This window comes from Trypanosoma melophagium (genome assembly GCF_022059095.1).
Source record: "Trypanosoma melophagium isolate St. Kilda chromosome Unknown ctg1segment0, whole genome shotgun sequence".
In the NCBI taxonomy this organism is placed as follows: domain Eukaryota; phylum Euglenozoa; class Kinetoplastea; order Trypanosomatida; family Trypanosomatidae; genus Trypanosoma; species Trypanosoma melophagium.
In genome coordinates, this window is record NW_027125132.1 from 405,870 (window position 1) to 431,759 (window position 25,890).

A 25,890-nucleotide genomic window follows, 5' to 3' on the forward strand; every position below is an offset into this window, starting at 1 on the left:
ATAGGTGATGGAGACATCTTTTAAACATAGACTACCATATCTGAGAACGATGAGGAATGAATTTAATGGGATTTCACAGAAAATATGATATTGTGCATACGTCTACCTTTTTTTTTCTTTTTCTTTAACAGATCATACGAAAAATATAAGAATATTTTTCCCGCACAGACTCTCAGAAGTAATAATGAGAACGAAAAAATATATAATTAGTACTTCCGCAAATGAGATGTAATTTAATGCACACCACCACCATCAGCATTATCATTCGTATATATAGTAAAATACCTAACGCAGACTGATATTGGCTGCACAGACACATTATCCTTGCCAATATCATTATTCTTATATAATTTCATCAATTCCACCATAGTCTTTTCACCGTCTTCAAAAGTATACCATTTACACTCCATCATTTTGTTTGGAAATACAGTTTCCATATAAATTCCGTTACCACCTGGTAAAACAGATGCCCTGGAATGTACTAGGCCACGACCAGTACTATGCCATTCCCAGTGTACACCATCAAGTGGTATTAAGTATTTCTTATTATATAAAGGTGTTTCAACAATAATACAAGTGGTTCGTTTATCTTCATCTACATTAATAAGAAATGTAAACGTTGCATTAACAATAAACGTACGCCACATAACATTTATACCTTGTGCTGCCAGAAATGCGTCCATATTTCTTGTTCCTCGGGATTCATCAAAAATCCATTTTCCATCAATTAATCCCTTTAATTTTGAAATATCTAGTCTACTTACCTCCGTTTCAAAATTAACACGAGGTGGACTAATAGAGGAGATTTCAACTTTATGTGCTGCCAATAGAACTTCCATACTACTTGGTGGGGACATAACAAGATCAGAAGGCTGTACATAGGATGGAATCCATGAGGCACAACATTTCTGAAGTACAGTCGTAAGTTCAGAAAGCATAAAAGCACGTAATGTTATTGTTTTAATATCAATAGCTGTACTTCCAAAATAACTAAACCATTTGCCATGACTCCATCGAAGAGCATTAAGAACTTCTTCCTTTTTTTTTCCATGGTGAAATATATATCCATATACTGCAAGAAAAGCTGTAAATACAACCAAATGAGCATCTGAAAAAGTTTGATTATGAAGACTCATTAATGTTTTTACAGTTCCCACAGCAGATGCTGAAGGTCCACTTACAATTTCTTCTAAAGATTTCATACAACTTACTTCTGGTTTCTCCATAAGAGTGGTTGTTACCTCACGTAAGAGTTCGAACAATCTTGGAATATCATGTAAACTTCCTTTTCCACGACTTTCCATTAAACCATTTCCCGTAATATCATTAAAAGTACCATCAGAGAAAATAATTTTTCCTCTTACCCCTACTGTTCCTACCCAAAGACTCGGTTGAGCTACAAGTGTAATAAATTCTTGATCTGGAAATGTTGCTTCTAAGGTTAATTCGAGTTTTGAACCTTCACGAAAGGGAATATTTAGTGTCCAGCGTGTTGGAAAGAGAACTCCTGTTTTATCACTACGATATTGTGAAGCACTATCTACGTTAATTTCAATTCCCTCATGATACCTTTCACTTTTTCCAGTTTTACCACATTGATAGACAGCATAAGCTTTTAAGAGTTTCCAATTTTCAGGATTTGCGGCATAGATAATGCTTACAATATCTTTTGTCTCATTATCTAATTGTATGGAACAACAATTCCATAGGTATAATAAAACCTCACTATCTTGTTGAGACTTCTTTTCCAAAAAGGTTGGTTCTTCATCTGTTTGAGGTAAGGCACAACCAAATCCATGTTCCATCCAAAGTCTTCCATCTTCTACATCAGAACTTCGAGCAACTTCCAAATCATCAGAGGCACGTGTAAGATTAATTGTACCTTCCATTACTTTACAATGAGGGAGAAAATAATGAAATATATCATGTCTCCAGTCCTTCCCAAGTTCTACCACACCAGATTTTCCATGTAAAACTGGACGTTGAGTTGGTTGAAATGTAAGTTCTACTGTTGCCTTCACTTCTTCAGACATTTGTGTATCACCACTTTCAAAAGTTGTCCCTGAAAGAGAAAGTTTATAACTAGGATGCGATGATTTACCTCCTTTGGCTTGACCAACAACAGAAATATGATTTCCATCATAACTCAAGTTTAGTTTTTCCAAATGCACAGAAGCTGGTTCTGTCATAGGCCTCTCTGGCAACGGCAGACGATCTTGTTTAAATTGTTCCGACAACGCCTGAAGAAAGTACTCATTCCCAATATAACTCATATTAGCGGTGAGAAATGCGGCTATTAACGGGGCTTGATGATCGGCATCAACAAACCGATAGTACTTTTTCTTCGCGTGATCCACAATCACCCACGCCACACCTGCCGCGTATTTCACAAAATCACACGCCGGCGGTAATCCCTCCCCTCCCCCGTCTGCGACGACAAGACGGAGAAATGTCACCAATACACCAAAGCGGTTATTCGCACCCACGCGGCCATGCACACGCCACCACTCGAACGCACAGTTGTCATGCGGGGCGTCATGCTCCACACAGAGTTCAAAGGGACTTTCATTCAAATCGGTATTATCGTCCAGGGGAACGTCTTTTGGCCACGAGGACCGCATACGCTCATGAAGAGCAGCAGCCCCTTCTTGCTCGGACTTTTGCTTCTTCACAACGGGTTCCTCCAACATGATGGCAATAATAATAATAATAATAATAATAATAATAATAATAATAATAATAATAATAATAATAATAATAATAATAATAACTCGCTTTATTTTGCGGATTAATACTATAAAAAGAGAAGGAAAAGAATAGAGAAGAATCAAAGAGGGATAAGAAAAAAAGAAATAAGAACACCAGAGCCTTTTTCCCTCCATCTCAACAGAAGAATAAACAAAAAAAAAAAGAGAGACAGAAAATATAAGTATATCATACATAATATTGCAGATACAATCAAGGGTTAAAAACGAGCGAATGCACGATCTAGTATTATTCGCTTCAGATGCTATTCCCAAATAACGAGATACATTGAGGTACAAAAAAAAAAAAAAAAAAAAACGAAAGATCCTACAAGTATTACTCAGCGCTTCTCTCTCTCTCTCTCTCTCTTCATATATATAAAGTTATTTAAGCAAAAAAGAGGAACAGGGGGTGAAAAATATTTCAAAACATCAGAAAAAATCGCTTCCTTTTCTTTTCTTTTTGCTCTTGAAAGAAGACAATAAATCACTAAACCGTAATATTTGTTGAAACATATAAATTCCAAGCGAATTTTTGAAAATAAACCCAAGATGTTTTACCTCATTTAAAAAAAGTCTCCCCAGAACAAACCTATATTATAAAAAAAAAACCATCGTTTTCAAAGGAAAGGATATTTAATATGTAGACACACACACACTAACACACCCGCGGAGAAAAAAAAAAAAACATCACCGCCTAAAGTTTGGCCCATTTCGCATTCTGTAGTGCTCGTTTCCACTGACCCTTAATTTCTCGTCGAAATTCAGAGGATGCTTTCGGTTTGATGACTTCCCATTTGTATTCCTTAGCCGCTACTGTTTTAATTTCATCCAGTGATTTCCACACACCAGCGGCAAGTCCAGCACACAACGCAGCACCAAGAGCACTGGTCTCCGCCATAACAGGGAGATGTAAATCAACACCCAACAAATCTGACTGCATCTCCATTAACAAGCGGTTACCTGAGAGTCCTCCATCAACGCGAAGGATTTCAACATTCAACGCCGCATCCTGTTTCATCGCCTCTACAGCATCAACAACTTGTAAGGCAATAGCTTGTAGAGCTGCACGGACAACATGGGCATTTGTGGTCTTTAGTGTCATTCCAAGAATAGTACCACGTGCGGTGGGATCCCAATAAGGGGCAAGTAAACCTGAAAACGCAGGGACAAAAAAAACTCCTTGTGTATCAGGGACGCTACGGGCTATTTTCTCACAATCCGTAATATTCTTAAATAAATTCATATTATTTTTCATCCATTCAATGGCAGCTCCTGCACCTGCAATAGAGCCTTCAATAGCGTATGTACAGGATCCTTTACTACCAACCTGAAATGCAACTGTAGAGAGAAGGCCATGCTGCGAGAACCGTACTTCTTTTCCAACCACCATTAAAAGAAAGCATCCGGTACCATAAGTGTTTTTCGCTTCTCCCTCATTAAAACACATATTACCAAACAAAGCCCCTTGCTGATCACCAATACAACCCATAATAGGTGTTTTATGTCGCAATACTGTGGCAAGTCCAGCTTCTTCCGAAAGCACATTAGCAAAAAACTCACTATTACTTCGAATCTCGGCAAGAGATTTCATAGGTATTCCAAGTTTTTCACAAAGTTCAGGAGACCAAGCTCTTGTACGGATATCCATCAAAAACGTACGTGAAGCATTTGTAACATCCGTCAGAAAGCTACTTCCATTGCTTAACATAAACACTAACCATGAGTCAATAGTACCGAAACACAAATTCCCACGCTTCTGTGCCTCCACAACAGCCGGAACATTATCCAGCAACCATCGCATTTTAAATGCAGAAAAATAAGTACTTACCAGTAGTCCATTCTTTTCAACGGCAAAACGAATATCACCACCTCCAAGATCTTCTGCAGCCTTTTTAGTAATATCATAAGTCCTTAAGTCATTCCATACAATGGCATTATAGAGTGGTTTCATCGTCTCTCGATCCCAAGCAACTGTTGTTTCCCGTTGATTCGCTATCCCAATAGCTTCAAGTTTATCAAAGTTTGGATCCTTCAATCGCAACTCAGACAAAGCGGCTACAATACATTTACAACTAATTTTAAAAATCTCAATGGGATCATGTTCCACCCATCCAGGGTTAGGTGTATACTGCTTATGAGGCAATTGATGCCGTGCAACAAGACGTTGCCTCTCATCAAATATCATAAAACGGGTACTTGTTGTACCTTGATCAAGTGCACCAATATACTTCATTCAACCTCGATTGCAAACCTTACTATTGACAACAACAACAAAAAGAACCACTAAAAAAAAAAAGAATAACCCCAATAAAAAATTGCATAGCCAGAAATAAAATAAAATACAGATGGAAATATGAAAAAAAACTAATAGAAAAAAATAAAACAATAAAAAGTATTTAAATAAAGCAAATAAATCTTGCATCATTATACTAACCTGCAAAGCGAGAGAAAAACGCCATAGCAGAAAGCGAATAATGCTGATAACGGAATAAAAACTTAGAAACAGAAAGGATCCCTCATTAGTAATTTAGCGTCGCGTCAGAAGCCCTGAAGAGTCTCGTATCACGGGTTTGTTGTCAGTAGCGGAGCAGGGTCAGTATCATCACATGCGACCAGCAAAGTGGACTGTACAGCGTATGTGTGTGTGTGTGTTCTCGGTCATTTCCATTCCCCGACGCGCCATCAATCGACACACGGGGTACACGTCGACCTCGTATGCATTGTGTGTGTGTCTGAAAGAGAGAGGGAGAGATGAGGAGGGGATGAGGTCATACTGCTTACGGCATTGCGTTTGAATCCTACAATCAGCCACACGGTTTGTGTGTGTCTTGACGCATTGAGGTTGAAATCATAAGGTGCACTCAGTGGAAAGATGAAAGAAGTGAAGGAAAGAGAGAGAGAGAGAGAAAGAGCAAGGGAGCAAGAGAGCTCAGTGTCCAGCAACGTGTGCTGGGATCTCCATGTTCTGTCACTTGTGCGTCACTAAGTGTATTTCCGACTCAGTGTCGATATTGTGTTAAATGGATCATCACAGCTCTCAGATGCAGTGCAGGTCTCGGTCCAATTGAACGACCTCCACGGAGATTGATAGTATACGCTCCGCGTGGTAGCTGGTGAACCTGTGCGTTTCACTTTCACTTTCCTCTCTCTCTCTCTTCTTGAGTGTGGTATACATATATGCGTCGCGTCAGAAGCCCTGAAGAGTCTCGTATCACGGGTTTGTTGTCAGTAGCGGAGCAGGGTCAGTATCATCACATGCGACCAGCAAAGTGGACTGTACAGCGTATGTGTGTGTGTGTGTTCTCGGTCATTTCCATTCCCCGACGCGCCATCAATCGACACACGGGGTACACGTCGACCTCGTAGGCATTGTGTGTGTGTCTGAAAGAGAGAGGGAGAGATGAGGAGGGGATGAGGTCATACTGCTTACGGCATTGCGTTTGAATCCTACAATCAGCCACACGGTTTGTGTGTGTCTTGACGCATTGAGGTTGAAATCATAAGGTGCACTCAGTGGAAAGATGAAAGAAGTGAAGGAAAGAGAGAGAGAGAGAGAGAGAAAGAGCAAGGGAGCAAGAGAGCTCAGTGTCCAGCAACGTGTGCTGGGATCTCCATGTTCTGTCACTTGTGCGTCACTAAGTGTATTTCCGACTCAGTGTCGATATTGTGTTAAATGGATCATCACAGCTCTCAGATGCAGTGCAGGTCTCGGTCCAATTGAACGACCTCCACGGAGATTGATAGTATACGCTCCGCGTGGTAGCTGGTGAACCTGTGCGTTTCACTTTCACTTTCCTCTCTCTCTCTCTTCTTGAGTGTGGTATACATATATGCGTCGCGTCAGAAGCCCTGAAGAGTCTCGTATCACGGGTTTGTTGTCAGTAGCGGAGCAGGGTCAGTATCATCATTTTTTATGTATATTATGGAGAGTTTATTCGCACTGTTCTTGCTTTTTAATTTAGGAGTTGAAAAAAGAAGGACTACGTTTTGTGATCTTCATATTTTCCAATTACACTGAACGAGACAGACTCGTCACGTGTAATTAAAGATATTAAGATCAATTTTAATAGTATATATCATGTTCCTTCTAGTTCAGTAGATTTCCCCTCGTTCCTCAGTTTTCTGGCAAATGCTCGCTAGGGTTATTGCAAAGAGAATCACATTAATTGTAATTTATTGTTTTGTTCCTTTTTACAAAACCCCCATTTTAATATTTAATATTTATATTATTTCTTAAATAAGATGTGGTTTCCCATAATATGTCTAAATGGGAACTTGCGAAGACCTTCTTTTAAAGATGTTTTGTACCTAATGTACCAATCAAAGATAAAATTTAATGCCGGTAGAAACCAAAAAAAAAAAGAAAAAGAAAAAAAAAAAAACAATGGTGATAAACCAGAAATAACAAAAAGTTACTCTCTCGCTAACACTCAAATGTTGGATTACCCTATCCCTAACATTCTTTGCATTTTTTTTTTTTTTTAGTACGACGTAAAGCGATTGTAAAATAAAGGTAGAGTTGATGAAATTCACGTGTAGCGAATAAAAACAAAGAAGGACATTCTCTTTTCCCCTATCCTTCTTCATCTATCAAACAGTTTATATAATCCCTACTAATCTCTTTTATGTTATGGGTTCCACGATGAAAAAAGTAAAATGGTGAGAAGCAACAATGTTAGCAATACAAATATATATAGGAACGAACCTGTAACGGTACTTTTGTCATCAATATTGAGTGACAGTTGGATAACCAGATGGTTCAGTTTCACAATGCACAGCGGCGTTTTCTCTATTTCTTTCTTTCTCTCTCTCTCTCTCTCTCTCTGCATTCTTTAAAATTTACTTCTACAGTCTCATGTGTTCAAGAGGAATAGATAGATCTTTCACAGGTAACTTTCCTCCTTGCTGGAGTTCCTTTTTCGTCAAAGTACCTGCCTGCAGCTCCGCCTCCCGCTGCTCAACAAGTCGTGGACTCAGTTTACTACTGCCCGTCACCGTGACCCGCTGAGACATACCAAGACTCTCAAATCGATTATTCTTTAATGCCATTAAACACGTAGAATCCGCCCCAGTGTCGTTATCTTTATACTCAATAAAGGTCCATTTAGCAGTATCTGGGGAATTCATTGGAATGGTTGCAAGACCTTTGGCAATAAGTGGAGTAATAAACTGCGCGTCTGGGGCAACCCATGGGGTTGTGCTCAGTGTCTCAGACACATCTTTAATAATATCCCCGTAACGTTTATTTTTTTCTTCAGAGTTAAACTCACGCACATGAGTACAACGTCGCGGAATAAGGTTTTCATCCATATATTGAATACTGAAACGTGAGGTTGTAACCTTACGTGAAGTTACACCATCAGGATCATAAATGAAAAGAAATTCTCGGAAATCTTCAAAACGTCTTTGAGTAGCTCGTCGATAGTAGGCATTTTCCTTTACCATGGCGTTATCAATATCAATAGCTTCCTGTGGAACGTGTTCACTGTATTTTTGAAGCATATCATCATCAATAACCATTGGCATACTGGGAGGTAAACCCTCATCCATGGCTCGTAATCGCGCCCGCTTTTCACGGGTCATACGCTGTACGAGGATATAGCGATCAACAGCAATTAGAAGTACTGCTACAGCAGCACCAAGTACAAAAGCCAATTCATATCCCTCATAAAACCACATAATATCACGCAGATAACTAGGATTTCTTTTTGGATCTGCATATCTATCTCTACGCTCTTGTTCATGGGCCTGGGTATCATCGTGCTCACGGTAATTCATATTTCTGTAGTCGCGGCCTGACCAAAAGTTCCTACTTTCACTACCACTCCTGCTAGAATTCTCTGCATTAATATTCTCTGACTTCCGCTCACGCTGTGCGGCGCGGATTAATCGGTAGGCGGCATTTATTTCACGAAACTTTCCCGGATCGCCGTGCGGCATGTCTGGGTGGTAATGACGTGTGAGTTGTTGAAATCGTGCCTTTACTTCACTAAACGGTGTATTCGGTGTCACACCAAGTACATCATACGGTGAGGGGGGATATATACGAGTTTGTTTGGTGGAACCAGAAGATGAGGAAGAGTACGATGAAGAGGAAGAGGACGCCGTAACGCGTAGAATAGTGACACGACGGTAAAACATTTTGTATAAGCACGAATATATATAATATATATATATATAGCACTCACTTGCCAAAAATCAGGAAAAAAGACGTGGAAAAGGCCCTACTCTTGTAATGTCTTTAGTCCTTTCCTTTCTTCCTTGTAGCGCTACAACAAAAGACAGAAAACACAGCCAAAATAAAATAAAAATGAAAAGTTAAGAGAAAGTGAACAAATGGAGAGAAATGCAAGAAAGAATATTAAAAAAAACAGGGTTATATTGAAAAACGAAAACCCTTGCTAGGGATGTTTCTTTTTACTTTTTGCTTCCTTTGCCTCCAAGTGCCACTGCGTAACTGATAGTAGCAGTACAGTTGTGAGGGCGCTCACTCATTTTTTCATTATGAGTTTATTTTTCTTTTCCTTCTTTTTTTTTTCTTTCTTTTTCTTCTATTGCATTTCTTCCTGTTCATCGTTTCGGCTGCATCTTCTTTTCCGCATCGCCTTCCTGTCTCTCTCTCTTTTCTTGCTCTTTCTCGCTTCATTCTTCACTCTTCAGATAGATTCTGTTTTTCTCTGGTTATTTCTCTTTTTTTGTGTTTTTTTTTTTATTTCCTGTTATTGATATCATTAAACAGAGAACCAAAGAAACAATCTCTTAGCAGTTGTACACCGGAAAAACACAACGTAGTGAGAGCTGGAGCTCACATTCAGACACATAAGTCTTCCCTTCGACGTCAAGTAAGAAAAACCAGGATACATAACGTGCTCCTTTTCTTTTTTGTTTGATTCCTGTCTTTTTTTTTATTGTTCCTTTTTTTTTGTTTGTTTGTTATTTTACTCTTCATTACTTGGTTCTTTTTTTTTTCTTTGAGTTCTTTAACGAGTTCGGCGACAACGACAGCGGTAGTAGTGTAAGAATATGAATCTTTAATAATAATAATAATAATAATAATAATAATAATAATAATAATAATAATAATAATAATAATAATAAAACACTAAAACAACGAAAGAAAAAGAAAAGAAAGTTAGTGGCGGTGATAGTAATAATAGTGGCGGTGGTAGTGTTGGTGATAGCGGTGTGGGGGGTGGAGAACCAGCCAAGAAACACTTTCTTTCTTTGTTTCTTCCTTTTACTCCCTCGAACAATAAGAATAGGAAAACATCAGTAAAAGTGAAGAAAAACAAAGAAGAAAAACAGCACTACCAGTAAAAAAAACCACTGTAAAGAAAGAAAAAAGAAGAAAAGGGATTTCAAAAAGAGAATATGAGGATGGTGTATGCGTATGCGTACGAAAGTAGGCATTTGAGCTCCACAATGAAAGCTCTCGTTACACCACTAATATATACTCATTAGTTCATATTCCCTGTACTATTATTACTATTATCATTATTATTATTATTACTACTATCACCTTATCCACTCCACCCTTTTTTCTGCACACACACTGCGGTTACAAAGAAGAATGATATACTCATCCGTATCAGTATATTTGCAAGTAGAATTGTAACGTACGACCTTGCCAAGGTTTACGACAGAATCAGAACCAAAGCAAGAATGACATGAGAGACCCTCTCTTCCCCTCCTGTCCCCAATACAAATAAGAACAAGAAAAAAAGAAGAAAAAAAAAAAACAAGAAAAATAACAACAAAGGTTTCTTTCGTAAATTTTTCTTCCTACTTTTGTTCTTCTTCAACACAGACGATATAACGCAAGAGAATGAATATTCATCTTTATTTCCTCTTTTTTTTTCTTTTTTCTTCGTTCTTTTACCTTGCCATTTTTTTCTTTTAGTTCACCTGTCGTTTTTTTGTCTCTTCCTCTCTATTTTCACCCTTTTTTTCCTACTCTCTGAGTTTCACTACCTTTTTTTTTCGATTTACTTATTTTTCCTTTGGAAAGCAAAAGAAAAAAGAGAAGAGAAGTATAGAACAGTAACAAAAAAAGAGAAAAAAAAATTCAAAAAAAAACTGAAAAATACTATTATTTTAGATAGTAAATGGCCCACCATTCTTCTATATATACACTGGTTCTGTGCACGCCGCGTAGCCTCGTCTCGTGTAGCCTAGCCTAGACTAAACCCCTCCCCCCTTCCAGTAATTATAGAGTGTATGCACAGCAGCCTTGCCTTACAACGACTGCACGGAGCATTTGCATTTCCATTAAAAGCCGCCATCATCCACACCGCTGTATCCCTGCTCGCGCCCAGCCCCACGTACACGGCCACGTGAAGGCACGGACTCGCCCCATGTGGAGTTCTGCAGTACCGGAGCCGCACGGCTGGGACCGCTGCTTTCTCCATATCCACCACCTCCTCTCCAGCCGCTGCGTCCACGGCTCATGCCTAGGAAGCGGTCACCTTCGACAATTTCTCGTTCGTCTTCAAGCCAGACAGGAATATCCTGTTCGTGCTCTTTTAGATAGTTAAAAAGGTCAAGAGCAAGGTTGCGGTTATTCTTATTGTAAAAGGAGGTGGCCACACCCTTGTTACCTGCACGACCAGTACGACCAATACGGTGTGTGTAGTCATTCATCTCTTTAGGCAAGTCATACTGAATAACATGCGCAACATTAGGGATATCAAGACCACGTGAGGCAACATCTGTGGCTACCAGAATAGGTGTAATTCCTTCCTTAAAATCACGTAATGCGCGTTCACGGTCAAACTGTTTACGATCACCATGAATAGTAGCACTTGGGATGCCTTCACTTTTTAATGCGTAGTGTAAATCTTCAGCGGCACGTTTTGTCTCAACAAAAATAAGGACAAGATCAGTTTGTTTTTGTTGGTAAATAATTTCAAACAACTTATCTGTCTTTTCTGCTTCTTGAACACGCTCAATCCTCTGAGTAATGTTCTTCGTTGTTGATCCAACACGACCAACTGTAAGAAGATAGTACTGCTGTCGAAGGTAGCGTTTAGCGAGGTTCAAAATACGCTGAGGAAAGGTGGCACTGAACATTAGTGTCTGTCGAGAATTGGTCTGTGGCATATCTGTATACCTTGATGCAACAAGGTATTCAATCTGCTCTTCAAAACCCATCTCCAACATACGATCCGCTTCATCCAATACGAGGAACTTTACACGACTGAAGGAAACAATATTTCGATCAAAAATATCCTTCAGACGACCAGGGCATGCGACAAGAATATCATTCTCAAAACGTGTTGGATATGATGTTCCACCATAAACCACATCATAGAAGATATCGGTACGGTATGTTAGTTTGCGAACTTCATCATATATTTGTAGGGCCAACTCACGTGTGGGAGCCATAATAACAGCAATTGGGTGACTAACGCGGTTACGGGCGGGAGAAACACCATGTTTAAGGATATAATGAACAACAGGGACGAGGAATGCAGCTGTCTTTCCAGAACCTGTCTGAGCACATGCCATTAAATCATCACCATTGAGACAGACTGGAATACCATATCGTTGCACTGGTGTAGGTTTTTTATACCCACATTTTGCAATATTTAGGGCTAAAGCAGGTTCAACGTAAAGATCTTCAAAACTCTCCACAGGCTCTACATCACGTGGAACAATATCGACAGGAATATTGGCATAATTATCCAAGGAAACACCTTTCTGCTGATGATGATGCTCAAAAAGCTGTTCAATTTCCTTTTCATCATGGCAGTTCTTGCGTAAATGAGGTGCACGTTGAGTTCGGTTAGGGTTAGTAGAAATAGGATCTTCTGTCACTCGTTGTTGTTCTTGTTGCTGTTCTTGTTCTTCTTGTTCCTGTTGCTGCTGCTCATGTTGTCGGCCCTCCTCACTTTCCCTGGCATAACCTCCTCTACCACGTGGTTGACGATCACGTCCCCTTCCTCGTGGCCTGTCATAGGAATCCACGTCAAAGCGTCCACGTTGGCTTGGTTGTTGTTGTTCTTCTGAAGGAGGTTGGGTGGCTTGTGGTTCATTATTATCTTCTGGTTCCTGTTGTTGCTGATTCCGGCTTTCGAATTCACGGTCATTATCATGGAAGCGTCCACGTTCACCACGTCCACGCCTGGGGAATGATTCACCACCTTCCTCATCTTCCCCACCACGACGCCAACTGGACCACTGTTTATCCCGGGCGTTATTATCGTAGTGCCTGGGACCATATCCGCCACCACCTCGGCCCCGTGAACCACCACCACCACTGTAGCCGCCTTCCTCATCATCTCCACGACGCCAATTGGACCACTGTTTATCCCGGGCGTTATTATCGTAGTGCCTGGGCCCTTGGCCGCCGCGATATCCGCCACGGCCCCGCGGAGCCCCGCCGCGATATCCGCCACGATCCCGCGGAGCCCCGCCGCCGCCGCCAGTCACCTCCTCGCCGGGGTCGCGGCGCCAGTCGCCGTCCCGCTCGTAGTGCCTGGGCCCTTGGCCGCGCCCCCGATCCCGCCCGCCCCGCCGGCGGTTGCCGCCCCTCCACGCGCCCCCACCACAGTTCAGCGCTTCGCCGTGTTCATCATTGTTGAATTCACGAGCCGGACTGTCACTGGTGGTGCCGTTCTTTCCTGTTTGAGACAAACTCATATATAAAAAGAAAGTCTCTCTTCTCTTATTCTATCGGATGCTGAAAAACTATCAATGGTAATGTAAGAGAGACGAAGGAGGAAAAAAAAGAAAAAAGAAAATAAATAAAAAGGAGCAATTAAAAGTCATTTTTTGACAAACGAAACAAACAAACAAACAAACAAAAAAAAAAAAAACGTTTTTTTTTATGTTTTTTGTTGTTGTTGTTGCTGTTTCCCACTCCTCCTCTTTTGTTCTTATTATTCGTTAATATCTGAAACCTCTTATTTTATGTAATCACCAGCAAAAATATCATACATATGAAAATGTCCCTTGACGATTTCTCAACTCAGATTCAAGAGGGTGGATCAAACAAAGACTTGCCACAGTGCTAGCTAAACTGAAACTATAAAACAATGTTGACCAAGAACTGGAGCTTAACACAACTGTAAAAATTCCTTGAAAAATTGAACCCGCTGATCCCATACCACCCACAACACCGGTAATAGCTCCGGACTGTCCCGTTAATTGAGCATTTTCAAGGAAATCTAGGAGAAAGGAACCTGACATTAGTGCATCAATCGCAAATGAGAAGAATCCAACACCTGCGACAGCCACAGTACAGAGTGTTACACTTTCTACAAAAATATGCGAAAAGGCACCAAAAGACCAAGTGGTAATAATCATACCCAAAGTAAAAAGTAAAATAACTCGCGTTCGCCCTTTTCCACGAAATAACCAATCTGAACAGAAACCAGACGCTATAGTACCAATAACTCCACCAATATCAAAAAAAGATGCCACATACCCTGCAGATTCGGTACTATATTTTAGTTCTTCCACTGCAAAATATGGAAGCCAAAACATAAATCCATATCGTACAAGTTTATGTAGGAAATACGACAAACAAATACCACCAACTCCAGGAATCAAAGTAATTTGACAGAAAGTCAAGGAGGAAGCATAAGCATTGTTATCTATAGAAATCCTTTCATTCGAACTGCCATTCTTGATACGTTGTACAGGTATGGAATCTGTTGAAACAAGTGACCGCATAGGAGAGCGAATCTCACCATCCTTATTTAAACGAAGGTATTCAATTTCCTGTAAAAATTCAGCTGTTACAATTTCTTCTTCAAGTTGTTGAACAGAAGGTAATCTAACCATATTAGGGTGTTGAATAAGAGAAAAGAAAATTATACCACCCACTACTATTAATACCATTGCCTCAAGACTAACAGCTAAACGCCATGAAAAACCTTGTCCGATTAGAAAAGCTGGCAATACATTTCCAACTACCCCTCCTACTGCCATGTTTGTTGACCACCATCCCATTACTCTTCCACGTTCCTGTGGAAAAATCCAATAATTTAAAATTGATAGACAAGTAGCCCAACCAGCTGCTTGTGCAAAACCATTTAATGCCCATGCGAGACAAAAGAAAAGTAATGATGAGGAAAAAGCCAATAACATAGAAGATAGACTAGAAAGAAGAATTCCATACAGTAGAATTTCTTTATTTCCTAAATCTTTTTTAATGTAACCATAACCCAATTGACCAACGGTATATGTAACCGTAAAAACTGTATCCACAATAGAAGTTTGTGCTGCAGTGAGTCCTGTATCACGCTGGATATCGGCTCGAGCTACACTAAAGGGTCGACGACCCATTGTGTAGGTGGCATAGGTTATCCAAAGCACTACAAAAACATGGATAAAACGCATACCTGTATACCCTTTAAGCATTTCAAATGAAAAATAAAAAAAATTTAAAACAAAACGCAAACAAGACTATATTCCCTTTCCTTTATTAATCTTTTCTGTTGTATTCTTTCCTAAAAAGAAACAACAACAAGAAAAACAGAAGAAATAGCAAAAATGACATGAAATCATCCCTTACAATCACCATTACCTTTCCTGTATTGTAAACTCTGAGCAAGGAAACACAACTACAACAGAAGGAAAAGAAAAAAAAAAACATCAACGCAGTTCGCTTAAGAGAGTAACTTTGATTATCGTCGGTATGAGAATTGGTCATTCTTGGAAGCAACGATTACAGATGACTCATAACAGTTTTGACGCTGCAAGTAAAAAAAAAAATAATAAAATAAAAATAAAAGGAAGTAGTGAAACTGAAAAGAAAATGAAAAATACGCAACGAAAACTAAAGAAATGAAAAAAAGGCGCTACATTTCAAAAACGTAAATAGATTATTTTTTGTCATAATTGATATAAAATATGTGAGAAAATCATGTTCCATCACCTTACTGCATAAAGAGAGCCACCTCCTTTTCACTCCATATTCAGTTCATTCTTTCACCCAACGTTCTAGTAAGCCCTACAAAAAGTAGTTCAGGATAACTTTACTTATTTTTTCATTTTCTTTTCTTCATTTCCTTTAGTACCTCTCTCTCTTTTCTACAACTTTTCATTCCTTTTTTTCATTTTTTTTTTTTACTTACTTTCTGTTTGCACTTCTTGACCTCATTATCTCAGGCAGTGGGTTCAACGAGATGCAGAGTATCAAGAAATTGTTGTAGATGCGGAAGATGTAGATCCCATTCACTGCTTTTAGTTTCCCATCGAACTATCAGAATTTCATGTGCAAATGGCACAATATAGGAGCGACAACTGTGGTCCTCTTTTTCTTCATTCATTTGCACACACCTGATACCATTAAGTTCACAGATAGAGGATGAAACTCTCTCTTTAACCCAATCGGTAAAATGAAAAAGAACATTATGTTTTAATTCATCATCTGTAGCAAGATATTTTTCCCATGTTGGTGGAATCTGCGACAAACGTCGAATTTCAGCGCATGGTGGTACAACAACACTCTCAGATGTAGTTTCCTGTGATACAGTAATTCCTTCATCGCCCAATGGATAGTAAAGCAGAAGAAGATCATCTGTGAGAACTGGTTCGCGAACTATGCCGCCATGTGGGTTAACAGAAAAACTAACTCCGAGAGGGAAGTGAGAAAATGCCACATTCACCCGATCTTCTTCTTCTTTTCCATCCTTCTTATTCTTTTTCTCCTTAGAAAGAAGGCTTTCAGAGGTAGAGGAATCTTTATTATTACTATTACCATTTGTATCATCATTAGGAGTTTGATGTACGAGATCTTGTACGGAAACAAGCGTCAAAAATGATGAAACAGGAAGACAACCTCCATTTTTGGTTGGGAATAATGTATCTATTGCTACACCTTTCACAAGAGAATCTAGTGCAGTCGCGTCAACAATAATATTTCCATCTGGTAATACATCTCCTTCAAGTACGAAAAGGGATTTTCCATTCTTATTACTTTTTCGGTTCTCATTTACAACACTCTTCACAGAGATAATGGTTGGTACAGCAAATACAACAATATAATTACTGCTACTGCAAGTCACACGCAAACGTCCTTCTCCCACACCCACAGGAGTATCAGGGAAACGGAACCCATCCACAAGAGGAACAAGACGGCATGCGTTAAGTAGCATTTGGAGATCCGACAGTTTAAAGTTGGATTCGGATATATTACTTTTCTCTTCTTCAAGAGAAATAAGTTTGAATTTCGGTATAACTAGTGATAGAATATATGGTCCATTACGCCCAAGTACGATACCCATTTCCTCATCTGGGTTTAAGATAATATGCGTAAAGCAGCCGGATAAACACGAGAGCCCCACTTTATCCAATGGAACCACGGGCTCACCATTCGCCGCCACAACGTTAAAAAGTGTCTGATTCTGCAGATAATGCAAAAAGAAGGACGCCCCATCCTCCACCTTTGGGAGTGGTCCTTCACAGACGATAAAGCAATCCCCAGCGGCGGGGGGCACCAGCGGCAGAACGGCCATCGTTGGCGGCTGAAAAACAACCGGCGGGGCCCGCCAGCCCGCGGGGAGTTCACTCGAAATCACCTCAACGGGAACCGCCCGTGTGGGTTTCCGCCCCAACGCCCCATCCGGCGATTCCGTCGACTCGTCCCCCTGCGGCTCGTGTGGACTGGGCGATTTGAAACGCGCGCACTGCTCTGAAGAGGTGTGGGAGCTTCTCCAGCGGCGATAGGCACAGCAGCAAAACAAAACTCCAACTCCTCCAGCAACCATACACACAGCCTTGTTTATGCCAAAAGTAGTACAGGGCATTGGCCGTTGCATATACCTTTTCTATTATTATTATTATTATTATTATTATTCTTGTTGTTTTATTATCATTAATTTTTGTTTTTATTTCCCCAGTTCCTTGTGCGTATCGTTTATGGCCACCTGAAATTTAATGGGAAGTTGGAAAGAAAAAAGAAGAATCTAGGGTTAAAGAAATAATAATAATAATAATAATAGAATAAGTTAAAAAAAATAAAATAGAAGAGTTAACACGTTCAACAGTAATAACAGCATCATCAAAATAAACAAAAAAACACAAGAAAGAAAAAGAGAGACTTGTAGACAACAAATCACATATTCCTTTTCTGTCACAGAATCGCACAGTATAAGTTCCTCTTCCTGTCAAGGAAGTTGAAAAAAAACCATCACCATTATTGACGTCATGATAGGAAAATATAATATGGTGAGGAAAAAATGGTACAAAAACACTAATAATAATAATAATAATAGTAATAGTAATACATATATATATATATATATATATATATATATTTCCAGTTTGTTAGAATAATGTATACATCGTATAATACATATAGGCATAGAAATCACATAAACACGAGGTATGCACAATTATTTACTCTTCTCCGAGATGGACTGAAAAAGAAAAAGAAGAAAAAACAAAACAAAACAAATTACAAACAAACACGCAGATAGAAAGAACAACAAAATGACATCATCATACATAAAACAAAGTATACACAGAATAGAATATTTTCTCTTTTTCCGTTTTTCCAGTTCCACAAGAAAGACTAGGCATTTTCAATGGTAGAATTATTGTCCTGATGACGCTTCGTTTTCTTTTTCCCGCGTATGCAACGGTGTAATTCTTTTTCATATGAACGTATTACACCATCAAGAAACGACTCTGTGCTATCCTTTGTAGCCTTCTCAGTTTCTTCAGATGATTTCAATGCACAGAATGTCTGTCTTTCTTTTCCAATCTTTTTTGGAATGGTCCTTCCAATACGTGATGCATTTCGTACCTCTGAAGTTAAGCCACTAACTGGTCTTCCTAATGTACATTGCGTCGATGTAGGCGACCTTGCAGCTTGCCGAGAGATAGAAGCCCCCGTAAGTGACAATCCCTCTGTTGGCGTAGTTTGAACTGTATCAATATCCCTACTAATGTTTATGGAAGATGTGGGACTATATTTTTTTCGTTTAGTCCATGTGGGCGGTGGGGTGGGAACTGGCATGGATTCCCACCATTTGGTGTTATGCGTTACATATCCCACAAGAGAGTGTTTTTGTCTTATTCCACTTCCCATACCAAGATCCATGAAATATTTGGCTAAATTACTGACAGAATTTGTTGGTGGATCGTATTCCCGTTCTCGAAAGGAACACGGTTTCTCCTTTAGTGGTCTCCACTGTTTTTTTTCCTCCAATGCCACTAAACGAGAAGGCGATAAAAGCGTAGAACCCAAGGGTGAAACAGAAGGAATAGCAAAAGCGGTAGTATTGGTATTCGTAGTAGTTAAAGTACTCGAACTCGTAATCGTCGCAGTAGACACAGGTGCGATACTATTGGCAGCCATAGCAATAGTGGTACCCACGCCAATACTATTATTATTATTATTATTATTATTATTATTATTATTATTATTATTATTATTATTATTATTATTATTATTATTATTATTATTATTATTATTATTATTATTATTATTATCAGAACTACTACTAATATTTGTATTCGCATTTGTAGTACCACAAGCAGGAACCATATTAGAATGTGTAAGAGGTGTTCCTGTTACACTTTTCGCAGAAATTGTCCCAGAATCTTCTCCCGATGTAGTCATAAAATTAGCCAGTTGTATTCCCAACTGTTCATTTGTTCCCCATGATACCATACTAGCTCCACGACTTGCATTTAATGTAGGTAATACAATAGGTGGAGTACATTCCTCTCCAGACATAAATTCTGAGGCACGATGACGAGCATTAATTTCTTCTTCTAACTTCATACAATTTGAACATATCATAGAAGTAGATATAGCAGAAGGAAGCGCATAACGATTCTTTTGATCCTCTACTATTTTTTGCCAATCACCTACACTATCCATATATCCTGCATCATCCATAAGACGTTTCGGTGGAAGTCTATCCATAAAAAGTTGTCCAGTTTCTTTTCCATCATTATTGAGTATTTTAACCAAACTATCAGATCCACAAGAAATGAGAGCATTTAAAGCAGGAATCCATGTAAGGTAGTTAATTGGACCTTTGTGTAATGAAACCGTATTCACTAAAACTGGTAGATAAGATGATGCCGTATAATCATTATGAATATCTCGAAGTCGGTATCTTATTCTTTTTTCAAACGAACAACGTTGAAAACCAAATTCTTGTAAAAAAGGACAAATGGAATAAACAAATAAATTTCCTTTTTGATCAGCCACAAAAAGACGATGTGATATATCATCACAGGCTATCCAAGCTATTCCATCTTTTCTACTATCATCTAGAGCAATTACTTGAAGTAAATCTGTTAAAGTCTTTCTTTTAGCTTCTACAGGTGAAGAAGCTGAAGTCCTATCATGAGGAGCACTTTCCTCAGATAACTTTGTTACTGTAATGGATGAATCTTTTGGAGTTAAAAAGACATGTTTAGAGGAAGCTCTACAGTGTGTTGGAGTATGTCCAGTTTTCTCAAGATCTGTTCGTTGTCCAATAAAGAAATAAACCAATTGAGCATAACTTTCTTCTGCTGGTGGTATTGACCAGAGAGAAATCTCTCCATCATCACTTCCTACTGCCATAATAGGATATCTTCCAAGTATACACATTGTGCGCAGTGTTTTTTTAACCGCAACTGCAACGGCATGCAATTTGGTTTGTTTAAAATCTACGAAAAACAGATTAGCATTATCACAACAACCAATTAAACCAACTTCATCACTTAATGTTAACGAACGTAAGGATTCACTAGAAAGGGTAAGATTGGTTGCATTTGAAGAGAAACCAGATTCTGTATCATAACGAACAGAAAGGATTCCATTAGTTGTGATAACTACCAGCATACTATGCCTTGAACTATAGAGCATTTCATTTACATTTACATCATTCATCTCAACAGTTTCTAATAATGCAAATGTTTTAGATGAACGAAGTTCTATAGTACCATCTGCAAGGGCAAAAAAAGTGCGACCACGACTACTATCTATACACATAGCTACTACTTCTTGATGACGATATGATCCACTAGTCTGAGAGGCACGATCAAAGACTCGTTTTCTAAATCCATCTACAGCATCCCAAACAGAAGTACGGGTTGGACCTTGTAATAATATAGTACCTTTTTGTAAATCATAACAAGCACAATTAATAGTTTCAACATCTGCAGCATTACCATCACGACGATGATTATATCTAACGCAGTAAATAGCTTCAGATGAGCCACATACAATTTCTTGTGTAGCTCCAAAGTAGCCAATAGAATGAATACGTCGTAAATCATCTTTTTGTACTTCTCGAAGAGCAAGAGATTCAGTATCTTGATAATTTGCTTCATTACCATAGAAAAAATCCACATTAAGTTCATCCCCAACACTTCCATCAGCATACATAGTTTGTATGCATTTAAGCATACGAAGATCCCAAACCTTTACTACACCAGCAGAGTCACCCGTAATAACTTGAGGTAAACCAGGGGCATTACATAATCCAACAATATCTGCAGTGTGTTGTTTAACCGATTCATCACCAAAGGCGGCACCAGGAGTTACTGCAGAAGTACGAACATCCCATAAAAGAATTTGATTAGTGTACGATACACTTGGTAAACAGGCATAACTGGCATTATATTCTACAAAACGTAGTGTTTCACGTGGTCGTCCAATAAGAATAGATCTTCCAGTTTCTAAATTAGTAGAAACTAATCGATGATCAAATCCTGTAGATAAAAGCCACTCATCTGTAAGAGCAAAATCTGTAATTCCACCAACATCACGTGAATGAAGTCCTTCATAACAGTTTACAAAAGAGATTTCTGTTACAGATCGTTGTTTAGGCACTCGCCAGTGCATTACACTACCATGACTACCACCTGTAAAAAATGAATATGGAAATATTTTATGATAAGTACGCATTTGACGAACTACATCTGTTAATATAAGTGGATTCAGAATTCCCGTGCGATTATTTGATATAACATTCCACCAACCACGAATGGTTTTATTCTGTGAGCTACAAGCAAGAAAAACATCTGGAACTGGTAAATAATCTACGTGCTGTGGATACGTATGTTCAAAATCTTTTAAACTAAATTGTTTCGCTACACCAAAATCTTTCTTACTTAATAATACAAGTGGATCTGTTCGTGTAACTACAGCAAATAAAGATTTATGATTTGGTAATGTATGTACAGATTGAATAAGTTTCATTCGCGGTGAAACACGCGAAAAAGAGTAGGATCGCATCTCCTCTGTCATGATGGTAATACTCTGTGTAGCCTCTTCTACGGCTAATTGCAATACATCATCCCAGGTTACAATTCCATCACCATCACTATCAATCTTAGTAAACAACAATTCAACTGTATTACCACCATTCATTAGTTCTTCCCAAGGACGTCGTAAAGATTTACTTGATAAATCAAATGATAGACTGCGATTTATCTGAAGTCTACTAAAGGCATCTCCTAATGTTCCAGTAGATGAACCAAAATTTAAATTACTCCTTAAAGCTACTGAATCTTTTGCTTCAGAGCACCGCAGACTACCGCGAGCACCACGTGGCCAATTACTTTGACTTTCTTCTTCTCTAACACCTAAATTTGATCGCAATATCTGTCCTCCCCGCGCACTAGGATCACGTCTTCCTTTTTCCATAGTAAAATAATGGGAAAATACATCACGAAAATCCTCTAACGTCATCCCGTCTGGGTATTGATCAAAACGCTCCTTAAGAAGATCTAGATGTTCCCTATCATCAGCAAGGAGCGAAGTTATTTTGAATGGATCCATTTTTCCTTGTTTTTTTTTTCCTTTTCCTTTTCTATCTTTAATGTTAGCTGATATCTGAAAAAGGATAATTTTAAAATTTTCCTCCCAACATTACACCACTTTAAAACTCTTTTTCTGTGCCTCCCACTTGCTAAAAAAAAAAAAAAACACACTTCTTCACGGATATTTCCACTTTTTTTTTAAATTGTTATCGTTCTTTTTTAACAACTCGGTTTGCATAAAAGAGGAGTCGCAATAAAGAGAAAAAAAAACCGCCAGTACCTTTATGTCACATAAATGTGTGGATAAATAGACAGTTAAGGTAAAAAAAGTGAGAATTAAGGAGGAAAAAAAAACACAAAGAGATTTTTTCGGTTCGTTTTCAAAACTTTTCTTTTTTTCAACTTTATCATCTATTCTTTTTTTAAGTTGATTCCCTTCTTCTTCAATACATAGAGGAATAGATACCTCATAAAAAAAGGAATACTTTCTCAATGCTTGGCTGGTCCACACTCCTTCTCAAGAAGTTTAAAACCCTCACAGGCCAAAGCAGAAAAAAAAACACCAATCAAGTAATAGACGAACAATAATAAAAATAATAATAACAATAATAAAAGAAACAACTAACCACCATGTCGCCATACAACAACATTAGCTCCATCTAATTGAAAATGACAGAACGAACGTCTTTGATGGGTCACATAAGTTGCGAAGGAACGTCCATATACGACATGCCATGTTCCACCTAATGCAGTTTCTACATTCTTCTTAATCAGCTGTGCAATATCCCTCACCACCGTACGCTCAATTTCCCTCTCCAATTCCTTTCTAGACCCCTCCTCTTTTCTCCATGTATTTCGTGTAGGAATCAGCACAAACTTACTATACGCCTCCACCGCTATATTCATTATAGTCTGCAGTGTGGCGTCTGGCACATCCACATAAACAGCAACGCGACTGATGACTGCGGCCCGCGGGTCCAATTCGGAGTCCTGTTGAATGACGATGGAAGAACGGCTGCTGAGGGGCCCCATGGGACTGTCATGCGTGGAGCGGCGCTGCATGGCGAGCGTGGAGGGCAGGGAGGTCGTCATCAATCTTTTTTTTCTTTTTTCCTTTTTATTTATCTATTTGTATATAAACTATATATATATATATATATATAAAGAAAAAGTGTAGGAGACAGATAAACAGGCAATTAATTCCTACCACAAATCAACTCTACACGATATCACTCAAAAACGGTAAAATATCATTTAATAAAAACAACGAACAACAACAAAAAAAAAACATTTTGGATTGAAAATACCTTCCATCTATTTGCTGCAGAAAGGCTGTTCCTCATAGAGAAACACAAAGACCAACATCCGTATAGGAAAAAATAAATAAATAAAAATAAGAAGTTTATGTGAAAAACAGAAGAGCAGAGAGTGTATTGACTGATAACTAAAAACAACACGAATAAAATAAGGACTGACACTCTAATCACAGAAGCATGAAATCACGGAGCTCACTGCATCACACAGTAGCGTCCCGTTAACTGTATGGAATAATAATAATAATAATAATAATAATAATAATAATAATAATAATAATAATAATAAGGAATGTGATGATAAATACTTATATGAAAAAAATAATAACTGATCTTCGTGAAATAAATAGAACCAACCGATAAACTCACAAAAAAAAGCCGACCCATCATCCTATTCTTTTTTTTATATATTTATTTACATATTTATTATGCAGACTAACCCAAATGATCCATGAGTACCGGAAGCCAACGACGTCTTCTTTCACCGTCCCTCCTGCCCAATGGCGTTCTCCGACGTTGTCTTTCATGATAAAATGAGAGCTGTAAAGGAGACAATGGAGATGGTGGGGATTGTTCTTCTTGTTCCTCCCCCTCCTCTTCTTCTATTCGTTGTTGCCGTTGTTCTTGTTGGTATAATATTAAGGGACGCCAGAAGGGATCATTTTCATCAATAACGATACGTGCTGGTAGCGTCCGCGTCTGCGTTGTTGTTAGGGGTGTACGCCAGACTTCATCCTCGCCACCTCGCCAAACGGATGTAAGTTCACCAACGCATGTCATGATATCCAAAGGTGTTCGACTATTTCTTTCCCTTTCTCCTTCTTCTTCTCGTTGTTGTTGTTGTTGTTGTCTTTTTTCTTTTTCTCCTTGTTGTGTTATTGTTGTTGTTAGTGTGTCATTAGAGATTTTGGAGTCGAAGGCGATGGATCGTGTGAGGCCTCCGTCTGTTGTGAAGGTGGAGGCGGAGAGGGAGAGGAGAGTGTGGGGGCCTTTCGTCTGCATGAGTGCCTGTTAATCTAAATAAGAAATAAAAAATAGTAAGAAGTAATAAGAAAGAAAGAAAAAGAGAATAAGAACGAACAATAATGAGAAAGTGAAAGAAAAAAAAATGTTTATAGGTTATATATTTACCGTAAGTTTATTCTTCTCTTCTTTTTTCATTTTATTTTTCGTCGTCGTCGTCTACGAAAGAAACCGCAGCATGTTCTCAATTCCATGCACAAAGCCAATCGTCTCTTCTGTGTAGTTTAACCGACGATCACTAGAACGTGCGTAATCAATTAAATAAACATGACTCCTATCACTGTTATCAGAACAGGGATCACTCTTTTTGTTATCACCGGCATCATAAACAAAAAGAAGTGATGTTGAAACAAACGCCGTTTTCTCCAACAATGCACGGCCTAAAGAAGAAGTGAAAAAACAAAGCAACCTTTCCACAACTCGACGACAGTACTGCAACCGTGATTCCACAAGCAATACATCATCATTATCATCATTTTTTTTTAATGTCTTATCTGCATGCATACTAATAGTGGAAGAAAAAAAGGCACGAATAACACGACGATACTCTTCTTCTGTTTCTAAAGCGTATCCCATATCTTTTTCACACCACTCCACTTCTAAATGTCTTTCATTATTGTCACTGTGATGATACACATAGTGATGAGCTCCACAGAGACGAAGGGCATAGGGTTGTGAGATTCTTTTCTTTCGAATACGCTCCAGTTTCGCCGCAGGAGTTTGAGGAGAATGACGCAAAAATCCAAGTTTAACATCCGCCACACACGGCATACACATAGTGGCAGTTACATCAATTAAACATATAAACCACAAGGCGGTGTCCATCACTTCACTATAACCCTCTGTATTATCGCTGGCGTGCTGTAATCGTAATAAGACTTCCTTCAACTTGGGTCTATTATCTTCAGACTCTACAGAGATCCAGTCACTGACATCCTCAGTGGTTGGTGGTAAAACAGCCACAAGTGTTGGTGCAAATCTCGCCAATTCCATCATCCCCGCATCTACACAAAGAGTCATACGAAGATACATAAGCACTTCCCACGCTGTTACAACCTTTACTATGGTTTCTGCGCCATTAGCAG

At 38.8% G+C, this 25,890-nt stretch overlaps 10 protein-coding genes across 11 annotated transcripts; all 10 read right to left on the bottom strand.

Annotated features, from left to right (window-relative positions):
* Positions 1–233: 233 nt before the first annotated feature.
* Positions 234–2,690, bottom strand: LSM04_005620 (AttH domain; the record flags this gene model as incomplete). The annotated part of the gene is made up of 1 exon (XM_067335331.1): positions 234–2,690. The coding sequence occupies one exon, from the start codon at positions 2,688–2,690 to the stop codon at positions 234–236; it is 2,457 nt and encodes an 818-aa protein (XP_067195227.1).
* Positions 2,691–3,441: 751 nt separating this feature from the next.
* LSM04_009393 (Carbohydrate kinase) lies at positions 3,442–4,980 on the bottom strand (the record flags this gene model as incomplete). The annotated part of the gene is made up of 1 exon (XM_067335332.1): positions 3,442–4,980. The coding sequence occupies one exon, from the start codon at positions 4,978–4,980 to the stop codon at positions 3,442–3,444; it is 1,539 nt and encodes a 512-aa protein (XP_067195478.1).
* Positions 4,981–7,592: 2,612 nt separating this feature from the next.
* Positions 7,593–8,888, bottom strand: LSM04_002568 (DnaJ domain; the record flags this gene model as incomplete). The annotated part of the gene is made up of 1 exon (XM_067335333.1): positions 7,593–8,888. One exon carries the CDS (start codon positions 8,886–8,888, stop codon positions 7,593–7,595), a length of 1,296 nt encoding a protein of 431 aa, XP_067195064.1.
* Positions 8,889–11,015: 2,127 nt separating this feature from the next.
* LSM04_001840 (Helicase) lies at positions 11,016–13,388 on the bottom strand (the record flags this gene model as incomplete). Its single annotated transcript, XM_067335335.1, has 1 exon — positions 11,016–13,388. One exon carries the CDS (start codon positions 13,386–13,388, stop codon positions 11,016–11,018), a length of 2,373 nt encoding a protein of 790 aa, XP_067195016.1.
* Positions 13,389–13,679: 291 nt separating this feature from the next.
* Positions 13,680–15,113, bottom strand: LSM04_005756 (Major facilitator superfamily; the record flags this gene model as incomplete). The annotated part of the gene is made up of 1 exon (XM_067335336.1): positions 13,680–15,113. One exon carries the CDS (start codon positions 15,111–15,113, stop codon positions 13,680–13,682), a length of 1,434 nt encoding a protein of 477 aa, XP_067195247.1.
* Positions 15,114–15,859: 746 nt separating this feature from the next.
* LSM04_007153 (uncharacterized protein) lies at positions 15,860–17,515 on the bottom strand (the record flags this gene model as incomplete). 2 transcript variants are annotated; one of them, XM_067335338.1, is made up of 1 exon in its annotated part: positions 15,860–17,515. In XM_067335338.1, one exon carries the CDS (start codon positions 17,513–17,515, stop codon positions 15,860–15,862), a length of 1,656 nt encoding a protein of 551 aa, XP_067195340.1. The 2 variants fall into 2 exon arrangements, with proteins under 2 accessions (XP_067195340.1, XP_067195339.1); XM_067335337.1 differs by having other exon boundaries at positions 15,860–16,852.
* A 755-nt stretch (positions 17,516–18,270) lies between these two features.
* LSM04_000735 (uncharacterized protein) lies at positions 18,271–22,488 on the bottom strand (the record flags this gene model as incomplete). The annotated part of the gene is made up of 1 exon (XM_067335339.1): positions 18,271–22,488. The coding sequence occupies one exon, from the start codon at positions 22,486–22,488 to the stop codon at positions 18,271–18,273; it is 4,218 nt and encodes a 1,405-aa protein (XP_067194955.1).
* Positions 22,489–23,090: 602 nt separating this feature from the next.
* Positions 23,091–23,561, bottom strand: LSM04_008272 (Dynein light chain; the record flags this gene model as incomplete). Its single annotated transcript, XM_067335340.1, has 1 exon — positions 23,091–23,561. One exon carries the CDS (start codon positions 23,559–23,561, stop codon positions 23,091–23,093), a length of 471 nt encoding a protein of 156 aa, XP_067195400.1.
* A 656-nt stretch (positions 23,562–24,217) lies between these two features.
* On the bottom strand, positions 24,218–24,784 carry LSM04_009494 (uncharacterized protein; the record flags this gene model as incomplete). The annotated part of the gene is made up of 1 exon (XM_067335341.1): positions 24,218–24,784. The coding sequence occupies one exon, from the start codon at positions 24,782–24,784 to the stop codon at positions 24,218–24,220; it is 567 nt and encodes a 188-aa protein (XP_067195484.1).
* Positions 24,785–24,964: 180 nt separating this feature from the next.
* On the bottom strand, positions 24,965–25,837 carry LSM04_007720 (Inositol polyphosphate kinase; the record flags this gene model as incomplete). Its single annotated transcript, XM_067335342.1, has 1 exon — positions 24,965–25,837. The coding sequence occupies one exon, from the start codon at positions 25,835–25,837 to the stop codon at positions 24,965–24,967; it is 873 nt and encodes a 290-aa protein (XP_067195374.1).
* Positions 25,838–25,890: the final 53 nt, after the last annotated feature.